We start from the raw sequence: 12,866 nt of genomic DNA, 5'->3' as shown, positions 1-12,866 counted from the left end.
CTATTGAGTGTTCGACTACTCAGTACTGTAGTTCAAAAGGGCTTCCCTCAAAGGCCCTCCGCCATCGTCTCTCGACTATACGCTGGTAAGGCAGAGTATACTGCACACTCACAAAGGCGCTACACGATTAGCGAGCCTTGGGTATATCATAAATGATTTCAGCTCACGTCCGACAGAGATGCGGTATTGGTAATTCTGCCTGTTCCGTTGAGCCGATTCTACACCAACGCTCAACAACAGATGACCCATGCTCTTTTGTGCCGATGAAAGGGCTTGATGATCTCAATGAGCGATGTTTGACCTTATTGGTTTCGTAGTGAGACTGTTGTGGACCTTAGGCGTCCGATTCGTATCTGATCCTCACTGTACACCACACTTCGAGGAGAAAATTTTTCAGTGGTTCTTTTCTCACCAAGAGAGGCCTGCCTGACGTCTTTCGCCTCTGTCCTCGCGTCTCTCCTCAACAAACGACATTTCTACCACCCAGTATCTCCTACCGGCCGTAAGACATAGCTCTTTGCGGTCTTCTTCGTCTTTTGCGGGACTCTTTGAATCTTGATATTGTGGGCCCCGCTTGCCATAATTTGCTTACATGTCTCGCTTGCCGGAGTTGTCCCACCTCTCTCTCGCCTGCGTGTCAGTGTCCTTGTGCATCGGGAAGTTCCTATCGTTTTCTAGGTGCTGTATTCCTTGAATAATGGAGCATTAACAGGAGGCCTATTAGATGTGCCATGGGCTTGGATTACACATTTCCTCCCACTGCAGTTAGCGAACTTCTGCCCTCCGGGGGTTCTCCCGATGTGTGCATTGGTAAAGTTCCTGCTCAATTCTCGACCTCTCCTCCCTCTTTCTTTCAACATAAAACCTCGACATTCGAATGTAACTCTCCACTCCCCTCAAGAATCGTCTCCCTACCATGAGTCATTATACCATAAGTAATACTCAGTCACGCCCCTCAAGAACCCCCCCAGTATCAACACTATAATGTATGACAGGCTATCTATACATTTTGCTGTGATAAGTGTAAGGTGCGTCATGGAAAATATCCAACGAAGTGGCATCGTTTTATAATATCGGATGAGTGTTAATTAGCATGGAAAGATATCAATCAGTAGTATAATATTAAAACATACTATCCATTAACTAGAGATATAAAAAAGAAACATAACAAAAAAAAGAAATGATATTTTTTGTGATTTCAACAAAGGCAAATGGAAAATTGGAAAATCAGAACCAACAGCGAGACCGCAGTTTCAATGAAGAAGCCCCGACTCTCAAGATGATGCATCTGTTCATCGCGTCTCCATTGAGAATTCTTGACCTCTGCTGGAAGACTCCAATGCTTGTTATCATAATTGCACCGAGGTAATTTTCCTTTCGTTGAGAGATCTGACGAGAAAAGTATTAACCCACGACCTAGATGGGCAATACCATTGTGTAGCATTAAGCGATGATGCGTAAACGAATTGTCTTGTCAGGGTGAGCAGCACGGGTATTAGGTTCAGTCTACTGGCCCTACCATTTAAAGAACATATTAAGTAAACCCATAAATGCAGTAAGGAGGCAAGCAAGACTAGCACAGGAAAGGATTCTGCATGCTTTGTGTGATGAAAATGAATCGGGCTAACCAATCACAACACATGGACCTTTAGTATACCGACTTAAATGCAACATGATTTGTCTAAAAGACACACTATTATTATATTGAAAAGAGGAGTCTAAGTGTGAAAATCGTATGTGCCTGTGTGAGTTAAGCAAATTTATGTTCTGTGAGCGGCTGGTGCGCTATGTATTTCAACTACTCATCTCTTTCCATACCTCTAGAATGTTCCCAACAGGTTCTTACAAAACCCATTTTCATACCTCACTTCCATAATATTATGCATCAATACGCACCAGTATCTTTCTTTCTACTCTGTCACTATATATCCATCCAGATGAGCCTTATTGAGCATTTGCTATGGGTAGTACTCCATTTTCATTTGAAGCATATATTATGAACAGACAAAAATAAAAAATAAAACACAGGTTGTGCCCCTCCCCACCAAACTGCACTTCACATTTGAAAAAAGGTACAGATGAAAGTTATTTGTTCTTTCAATCAGGCAAAGGGTATGGTTTATAGTAAATGCTGAATAGAAAATGAGAAGAGGCTGGAAATTATACACAAGTCCTTGCAATGGCTTAATGAAACAGACTGGATATATGAAGCTGCACCTTGAAATTTCTATTGGTCAAAACTCAATGTAGGAAAGGCAGTCTTTTTTAGCTCTGTGCTTTGTTTCCTTTCTTTGTTTAAATTCAAAGTAATGTAGATACACTGTATCTTCTTGCCAAGTTCATGGAGTATTGTGGTTAAGTGGCTTGGCAATTGACAAGACATGGAGACATCGAACTGACAATTCTCTTGACATATGTGCAAGCAAGTTTCTCTATCTGGTTAGTTAGATAGAAAGAGAAAGTATAAATAAATGTGGGTACCAAAAACACTGAGATACATTCCTAGATTCAAGAAGAAGTAGAAATGAAACTTAGAAAATGTATTTCTATTCCTCTGCTTGCTGTTTTTAGACACAATATGAACATAGGGCAAACCTTCTTGCCAGGATATTTGTGTGTGCTTCTTGAATTTTTGAAAAAAGGTGATAAGAACATAAAATAAACTGGTATTGGCAGTATTATCAATACTATTGATAGAGAGAGAAAAAATAAAGGATGCCTAGGGGACATTCATAGCAAACTACAAAGAAATTTACCATTGACATATAAACTGTCCTTGTCCAGTGAGTAGTTGCCCAGCTGGGTGATTCCCTGGGTTAGATTTTTCAGTTCTGAGTACAGTCCTTGGATGTCCATCCCAGGATGTGAAGGGTCATGGTGGTAGGTGCAGATGGCATCCACACCAGTGGCTGTTCCATTCTTCTTAGGCCTAGAGAGAGAGGAGTGTGGAGATTTCAGAAAAGTCATAATGAAGATCAGAACCAGAGGGAAGAACTAGGAATGAGAATGATAACAATAAGCAATGGTCATTCCTGGCCAATGGTCAGAAAGTAGCCTCTTACCTGAGGGAATCCAATCTGCAGGTTGAGTCGAAGGAGCCATTTTGGAACAAGTGTCCAAGCTGTGGATGGTGAAGGAGGAGGGAAATGAAAACAGGCATTGAAAAGGAGGTCATATGGGATTTATCTCCCTCACACTGCTTGGATAAGGTTCTCACCAGGTACTGCAGGACACTCTCAGTTGAGCTTAACACAGCTGAGCCATTGCTCATATTTGATGAATATGGAAGATTGGTTATGGTGAAGTTGATTGTTAGGATCTCCAGATGGTGCCCCATAGCTGTATGAAGAGAAGAGATACAACTGAAAATTTGCTGATACCAGAGTAGAATCCTGTTCTCATCAGTTTTTCTTCACTTCAAGTCTCTAACCATATCCTAAAGTATCCAGTCAGCTTAGAGCCTACATATCTTCTTAATTCCATATCACATCTGAATGTTCCTCCCATTAATTACCTCTTCATTCTAGCATAGGTTTTATGACCAGAATGTTTTTCCTTCAGACTCAATGGATGCTCTATCTAAAGATGTTCTCCATCCTGAGTAGTAAGGACATCTTTCTGAAATTAAAATTCTCCGTAGAAATGTTCATAGTCCATAAATACCCGTTATTCCATGTCTACTTTCAGTGGTAAGTACAAGCTTGCAGATTTGACACTTGCGTTGGCTGATATTGGTTATCATGTATTCACACTTAGGAAGAAGAATTAAAGAATTTCTTCCATCATGACTGACCTTTGGGCATATCTTTGGGTCATTTTCTTGATTGCTATTTGATATAGGAGACCCAGTCAAATATAAGAAGTACCACCACCAAGCAGGTGGCTTGCAATATACAAGAAAACTAGCTGATATGAACCTGAAAGCAATCCAGTATGTAGCATATCCCCATGGTTTGCTTTAGGACTTTTCTCTAGCTTTCTGCCTTATTTGGTTTCCCTTAAGTATAGACTGTGACATGGAACTGTAAGTTGAAATAAACTCATACTTCCCCAAGTTCCTTTAGACTGTAACATTTATCACAGCAACAGAAGGCAACCTACAACAGCTTTCAAGTCATCTTCCACTTACTTCCATTCTCATTTATTCATCCACCCTGAGCCTCCCAATTGACCCAGTAGGTGCTAGGCAGGACATAGAGAGGCTTCACTGGGAGCATGATTCATGGAAATCAAAATCCTCTCAATTCTACTTATCCACTATAGTATTACTGGTCACTGAGCCCTAATATTGAAATCCTCATTTCCTGGAACATTTCATTCTTAGTTTATCTGGATGACTCCTACTCATCCTGAGAGATTCAGTTCAGGAGGAATTTTGCTCAGAAAGCCTTCTCCTTTCCACATTATGTTATATGCCTGTTACCTCCATACTGCCCCCCCCCACACACACACTAGAAATACTTTTAGTAGTCTCTTTGTCTCACATGCCTTTTGGTTACATGTGAGAGTGTATCTAGTTTGATTGTTAGTGTGATCCCAGTGCATATGAAGATGACCCTGACACTAGGATCTTCATATATTGGTGCCTAGCTCTATCTGGAAGACAGATGGTGGAGGTGCGGGACAGGGGATCTAATCAAACGTAGGCAATGGGACCTCACCATACCTGTGTCAGGTTCTGGCTGCAGAGATGTAGATATAGAAGGTAGGATAGTGGTGGATATCTCAGGAGCTGTGGAAAGGATTATCATAGTTGAAATCCACATTTCCAAGAACATTTCATGTTTCATTTTTTTCTGGAATGTTCCTACTCATTCTGATAGATTCAGTTCAGGAGGAATTTGTCTCAGAAATTCTTCCCTTTTCTACATACAATAAAGACTGTCTATAGTAAGAGAGTTTTTTCTAGCTAAGGTCAGAGAGAGGTACAACTACCATTCACAGGTGAACCATGAACTACACTGAAGAGTGATTGTGTGAGTGAAGAAGTGAACAAACCTATGAATGGAATTAACCCAAGATGTTGCGTTTAGTGACTAGCATAAAGGATGAGCAAAGAACACAGATGGATTATGATGATATAAAATAGAAAGGATAAATGGATTGATGGACCAAAAGTTATGTAAAAGGAGGGTCAAAATGGAATTCAAGAAGAGTCAAATCAAAGACAATATGGAGAGGTAGAAGAATGAGAGAAAAAGGTCAACTAAGTGAATGAATTGATTCAACAAGTAAACAAGTGTGTGCGTGCATGCATGTATGCATGTGTGTGTGTGTATGTTTGTCTGTGTTTGTATGACTCAATGGGCAGATTATTGCATAGTTATATAAATATATTGATGAGCTTTAAATAGATGTGTAGGTGGATGGATGAGTAGTATGGATGGTACTGCATTCATGGATACATGAATGGATTGATATGTGTATTCACAGGAGAAAGAAGGAGAGTGAATACTAAGAAGCCAAGCAAAGAGAAGAAATAGGTGTAGTAAAAAGTTGAATATACTGAAAGATACATAGGAAGTAGCTGACAGAAGAGTTGGTGGTCATGCAGGTCTTGAATATGTGGATATATAGGCAGATATGTGGTTGATGAAAAGTCAGGTGGATGTATGTATGAATGGATAAAGGGAAAAAGAAGAAATAAAGTATGAGCTTTAAAATGAACAATAGTATTGGTTTATCAGTGAAAGTGGTGAGTGATGAATTAAATCATAAAGGAATGAGAGAATAGAAACAAAGGAAATATAAAAGAATGGGCAAGAGGATGGATGAATGGATGGATGGATGGATGGATGGATGGATAGGTGGATAGATAGATGGATGGATTGGCCAATAATGAATGGACCTTGGATGGGTAAATGATAGATGGATTGATGGAGTGTAGTATGTGTTCAGGAATATTTAGAAAAATGTAAGTATAAACATCTGGAAAGATAAATGATGAATAGTCCAATGAACACCCCAAATTAACTCCAAATGATTAAACAACTTTTATATAAGTCCTGGTACCCTGATATAATTTAGGAGAAAATGTGGAACACACTTAAACTTACTGGCACAGGAAAGGGTTTTGGGGACAGAACCTGAATAGCTAGTCTTAGAGACTAATAATTAATAAACAGGTCCACTGAATCTAAAAAGCTTATCTACAGAAAAAGATAGCATTATTTGAATAAAGCAGCTTCCTACAGAATGGCAAAAATCCTTATCAGCTACAAATCTGATAGAGTTTGTGTCTAGAATATACATATAAATAAAAAAATAACAATCAAGAAAACAACCCAACTGAAAATGTAGCATGGCTCAGATAATTCTCACAAAATGAAAGATAAATTGTGGAGAAACCTTTTTAAAAAAATGTTCAACATCCCTTTTTATCAGGGAAAAGAAAGTTAAAACTTCTTTAAGATTTGTTCTTACCCCTATCAGAATGGCTAAGATCCAAAACCAAAACAAAACAAATACATAAAAAAGAAATAATAAGGCCGGGCGGTGGTGGCGCACGCCTTTAATCCCAGCACTCTGGAGGTAGAGCCAGGCGGATCGCTGTGAGTTCAAGGCCAGCCTGGGCTACCAAGCAAGCTCCAGGAAAGGCGCAAAACTACGCAGAGAAACCCTGTCTCAAAAAACAAAAAACAAAAAACAAAAACAAACAAACAAAAAAAAAAGAAATAACAAATGCAGGCATGGATGTGGGTAACAGGAGCAGTTATTCACTACTGGGGATGTAACCACTACAGAAACACATGTGGAGGTTCCTAAAATGCTAGTAATAGATACACTGAGATCCAGCATTATCACTCTTGGGCATACACTCAAAGGAGTTTAAATGCTACTATCAAGACACATGAATATCCATGTTTGTTTCTGCTTTATTCTAAATATCTAGGAAAGTGTAACAATCTAGATGTCCATCAACAGACATATAGATAATAAAAACGATACTTTCAATATTTTTAAGCTGGTTATAATACAGTTGCCATAGTTGCCTTGAGTTCATATGTGTATCAGTCCTGTTGTATCTCGAAGATTCTATTTCACTGGAGTCATCTACAGTCCTTTGACCTGTATTATTTTAAACCAGACCAAATTACAGCAGTGATAAAGTGAAGTGGACACAAAGTTCTACCCCCAGGCAAGAAACTACTTGCAATTTATACCTGCTAAGAAAGGGAAAATCAGTTTTCTGCAGTGGAGTGTCACTGGGCATATCAAACACACCCAAAGATGGAATCATGCCCAGAAATAGGTGGAGAATCAAAATTGGACACCATTTTTTTCATTTTTTAATATGGCATGAGGTTTTTTTTGTTTCATTTTCTTTTGTTTTGAATTTATTTGTCTTATTGATTTGGTTTTTTTTTTTTTTTTTTTTTTTTTGGTTTGGATTTTCATTTTTGTCTTTGGGTACTTTGGGGGAGAGAAACAAAAAGATGAAATAGAGAGGAAGAAAAGAAATTTGAGTGAGTAGGTCAGTGGAAAGAACCTGAGAGCAAAACCTGGAAGGGAAACATGATCAAAATTGCATAAAAATTTAAATAAAAAATGCATCTTTTTGAAATGTTCAGGTAATTGTTTGGCACTGGAAACAATCATGTTAGGTGAAATAACCTCAATTCAGAGAAACAAAGTCATACTTTTTTATGGTTTGTGGCTTTTAGCTTTGAATCTTTAGATTTGAGTGTTTTATTTGATAGAATGTGGTGATATTAAGGGTTGAAAGGGAATAATGAAACTGGAATTGTCAAACTGGTAAGAGTTATCTAGTCAAATGATCAGGTAGAGGGATAATAAAGGGATGGATAATTAACACTAAGGGCATTCTAAAAAGCCAGACAGAAGCTAATACTATAGAAGCTTCCTAAAGTATATGCATACACACATATAAAAAGTCTAAATGGATTTGCTAGATAATGGGGCCCCACTTGACACCATAGGATGACAAATAAAAGCTCAGCAGCAGGAATGGATTATTTCTTTTGGAGTTGTTGGCAAGTGATGTACTGTAGACTCCCAAACGTTACTAGCTATTGCCAATGCCTTTGGTAACCCTCCAGAACTTCTTGGTGAGACCCAAATTGCTGAAGATGCCACAAACTTGGGCCATAGCACATGGGGAGGTAAATATTTTACTCAGCTTGAAGCTTCATCCTTTCTGGCTAGCTTTCAGAGTGCTGGAAGGTCCTATGTATGCTACTGGAGGAGAAAAGGAATCACCAATCTTACTCAACTGTTAATGCTTTGAGCCACAGTAATGAATGGTCTGGTAACATGTCCACTGATGCAATAGCAACACAAATTCATTGCATAAAACTCTCAAAGAACCAATAAAAAAGTTACACAAAATAAACGAGAAAAGGCAATATTAGTTAAATCACTGAAATAGTTACCAGAATTTTCAGCTTGATAATGAAGACCCTGATGTGTTGGGAGCTATGCTGCATAGTCATAGTTGCAGATCGGTATATGAGTGCTTGTCCAGATAAGGCAAAAGACAGTCTCACTCAGCAAGGACCAGTGGACTTTGCGGACAGTGCAGAATACTGTTGGGGCTCTCTTCTCTCTTATATAGACTGATGATGCTCTTGGTTGTTTTAGTGTCATTTTGTCAATCATGCTTGGGATGGAAACCCTATGTTTTCTCAAATACCTTTCCCTGAATTTCTTGGAAGCTGCTGCTTCTCAGATTTCTTGTCTGGGGATGCCACCTGTCACTTCAGACCCCTGGAGCTATTCTAATTCAGTGCTGATAGGATCAGAGTCAGATCACTCCTATTTCTGTAAATATGTTTTGAATACATTGTTGATCTTTGCAAATGCGTGCTTATGTCAATCACCTTTTAGTTTTGTAGAAACAGGATGTACCTGGCTCGGTGTTTGGCCGAACTAGCAAAATGATTAAGTGTTATTTTTTGTTTAAAGATGTTTTGATGTAAAAGTTGGAAGAAAACATATTTGACATATTTGTTTTTGCTAGGATTAACCTTGTAGGATGGGAAATAACATGCTTGTTAGTATAAAAAATGATTGTTTTTGATATATAAATAAAAATGACTGAAGATATTCAGGATGAGTCACTTGTGTAAAATTCATCTGGTGATTGGACAATTCATTTCTTTGCACAGATGCCCCTTGCCTCTCTCAGGACCAGAACCCAGCCTGGGGCTTGGACTGTAACATTAATGGGGACACTTCTATTTAGGAGATGTAAATTACACAGTAACGATCTAAACTAAGTCTTATAATTCTATAGGTTACACTTTTACAAATATATTTCTCCAACCAAGAAGAATATGGAAAATTCAGAACCAACATGAATGCTGCAGTTTCAAGAAGAGACCAATGGTACTGCATCTTCCTTCCATTGAGAAGATGGCCTCTCTGAAGACACTGGCTTGTATTTGGGTCAATTTTCCTTTGGAAATGAGGAGAAAAGTAAGGACTAAGACCTAGGTTGGGCTGAATGGTACTTACTTGTAGGATGTTCTTCTGGAGCAGGTTTACTATAACCTAGAAAATAGAAAACTGGTAAGAGGAAGGGAGAGCACAGGAAAGGATTCAGCATGCTTTCTTGTCCATATGACACAACACTGCCCTTATAAACATTAGTGAACATCAATTCATGTTTTAAGATCTGACAAATCATACTGGAGAAAAATTACCTGGTATTTCAACTATACCCATCTCTTCCCACACCTCTATCATGTTGCAATAGGTTTTTATAAAATATATTCTCACACCTCACTTCCACAATATTAAGCATCAATATACACAATTCTCTTTCTACTCTACCATTATATATTCATCAAGAAGATCCTCTTTGAGCAGTTACTGTGCATAGTATTCCATTTTCAATTGAAGTATATAGTATGAAGGGACAAAAATAAATAAATAAAACAAAGGGTATGTCTCTCTCCACTGCAGTTCACATTAGGAAAAGGTACAGATGACAGTTGTTGTTCTTTTACAAGGTATGGTTGATAGTAAATGCTGAACAGAAAATGAAAAGAGGCTGGATATTGTACACAAACACTTGCAATGGCTTAGTAAAACACATTGGATATAAAATGCTGCAATGTCAAAATTTCGATTGGTCAAAACTCGGTGTAGGAAAGGCAAATCCCTTTGCAGTTCTGGGCTTTGTTTGCTTTCTTTTTTAAAATGTAGAGTAATATAGATACATTATATCTTCTTGCCAACTTCAAGGGGTATTATGGTTAAAGTGGCTTTGATAAGACATCGAGACATTGAACTGATAATTCTCTCAACATACTAGCAAGCAAGTTTCTTTATCTGGTTAGTTAGGATGGAAACACCCAGTGTAAATTAATGTAGGGTCAAAAACATTGGGATACATTCCTGGATTCAAGAAGAAGTAGAAATGAAGCTTAGAAAAATGTATTTCTATCCCTTTGCTTGCTGATTTTCCATACAACAATGAACATAGGGCAAACCTTCTTGCCAAGATATTTGTATGTGCTTCTTGAATTTTTGAAAAAAGGTGATAAGAACATACAACAATCTGGTCTAGACAGTACTATCAATACTATGCTAAAGAGAGAGAAAAAATAAAGGATGCCTGGGGGACATTCACAGCAAACCACAAAGAAATTTACCATTGACATATAAACTGTCCTTGTCCAGTGAGTAGTTGCCCAGCTGGGTGATTCCCTGGGTTAGATTTTTCAGTTCTGAGTACAGTCCTTGGATGTCCATCCCAGGATGTGAAGGGTCATGGTGGTAGGTGCAGATGGCATCCACACCAGTGGCTGTTCCATTCTTCTTAGGCCTAGAGAGAGAGGAGTGTGGAGATTTCAGAAAAGTCATAATAAAGATCAGAACCAGAGGGAAGAACTAGGAATGAGAACGATAACAATAAGCAATGGTCATTCCTGGCCAATGGTCAGAAAGTAGCCTCACCTGAGGGAATCCAATCTGCAGGTTGAGTTGAAGGATCCATTTTGGAACAAGTGTCCAAGCTATGGATGGTGAAGGAGGAGGAAAATGAAAACAGGCATTGAAAAGGAGGTCATATGGGATTTATCTCCCTCACACTGCTTGGATAAGGTTCTCACCAGGTACTGCAGGACACTCTCAGTTGAGCTTAACACAGCTGAGCCATTGCTCATATTTGATGAATATGGAAGATTGGTTATGGTGAAGTTGATTGTTAGGATCTCCAGATGATGCCCCATAGCTGCATGAAGAGAAGAGATATCACTGAGAATTGCTTGATACCAGAGTTAAATCCTGTTCTCATCAGCTTATCTTCAAGTCTCTAACCATATCCCAAAGTATCCATTCAGGTCAGAAACTACACATCTTCTTAAGTCCACATCACACAAATCACCTTTTCTGAATATTCCTCACATTAATTATCTGTTCATTCTAGCTTAGTTCTTATGACTAGAATATTTTTCCTTCAGACTCAATGGATGCTCTATCTAAAGATGTTCTCTATGCTGAGCACTAGCAGTGTCTTTCTGAAATGAAAACTCTTACTGGGATGATTCAGAGTCCATTACTACCATCGTTCTATGTGTGCTTTCAGGGGCAAGTACAAGCTTGAAATCTGACGCTTGTGGTGACTAATATTGGTTTTCAAGTCATCACACTTGGGAAGAAATATTGAAGAATTGCACCCGTCATATTGACCTCTGGGCTTGTCTGTGGGGCATCACCTTGATTACTGCTTGATGTAGGAGACCCAGTCACTATGAGAACACACTACCAGGCAGGTAGGCTTGGGAAGTATAAGAAAGCTATCTGATATGAGCCTGAAAGCAAGCCAGTACACAAAGTTCCCCAATGATCTGCTTTAAGTCCTCTCTCTAGCTTTCTGCCTTGAGTTCTTACTTGGCTTCCCTTAAGTACAGACTGTAACATGGAACTGTAAGTTGAAATAAACTCATACTTCTCCAAGTTCCTTTAGACTGTCACATTTATCACAGCAACAGAAGGCATCCTACAACAGCTTTCACTGACTTCCATTCTCATTTATTCATCTATCTTGAGCCTCCCAATTGACCTAGTAGGTGCTACAGAGGACACAGAGTGGCTGCACTGGGACTTGAGCAATATGATTCATAGAAACCAAAATCCTCTCAATTCTACATATCCACTATAGTATTACTGGTCACTGAGCCCTCTTATTGAAATCCTTACTTCCTGGAACATTTCATGCTTCATTTATCTGGATGACTCCCACTCATCCTGAGAGATCCAGTTCAAGAGGAATTTTCCTCAGAAAGCCTTCTCCTTTCTACAGTATATTATATGCTTGTTACCTCCATACTTCCAACGCCACAAATATCTAAAGTATTGCAGTAGTCTATTTGTCTCACATGCCTTTTGGCTGAATGTGAGCAAGTACCTGGTTGGATTATTAATTTGATCCTAGTGCATATGAAAATGACCCTGACACTAGGATCTTCATATATTGGTGTCCTATCTCTATCTGGAAGACAGATGGTGGAGGTGTGGGACAGGGATCTAACCAAAGGCAGTTAATGGGATCCCGAGATACCTGTGTAAGGTTCTGGCTGCAGAGATGTAGATGTGGATGGTAGGAGAGTGGTGGATGTCTCAGGAGCTGTGGAAAGGATTGTCATTGTTGAAATCCTCATTTCCTCAAATATTTTATGCTTCATTTATCTGTATTGCTCATACTTATCCTGATAGATTCATTTTAGGATGAATTTTTTCTCAGAAATTCCTCCCCTGTCTACATACAATAAAGACTGCCTATAATGAGAGAGTTTTTCTAGCTATGGTCAGAGAGAGGCACAACTACCATTCACAGGTGAACCACGAACTACACTGAAGAGTGATTGTGTGAGTGAAGAAGTGAACAAAGCCTATGA

General features: G+C 38.8%; 1 protein-coding gene across 1 annotated transcript in view; it reads right to left on the bottom strand.

The window, feature by feature from the left end:
- Positions 1-12,866, bottom strand: part of Muc16 (mucin 16, cell surface associated) — a 197,758-nt gene that overhangs the window by 28,720 nt on the left and 156,172 nt on the right. Inside the window, 4 exon segments of the mRNA XM_037208222.1 lie at positions 10,620-10,792; positions 10,924-10,982; positions 11,079-11,200; positions 12,530-12,595. Of these exon segments, the coding sequence (XP_037064117.1) occupies positions 10,620-10,792; positions 10,924-10,982; positions 11,079-11,200; positions 12,530-12,595 (420 nt within the window).

This window comes from Peromyscus leucopus, chromosome 7, assembly GCF_004664715.2.
Source record: "Peromyscus leucopus breed LL Stock chromosome 7, UCI_PerLeu_2.1, whole genome shotgun sequence".
Lineage (NCBI taxonomy): Eukaryota > Metazoa > Chordata > Mammalia > Rodentia > Cricetidae > Peromyscus > Peromyscus leucopus.
Note: the sequence above shows the minus strand (reverse complement) of the source record. Positions and strands in the feature narration are given on the sequence as shown.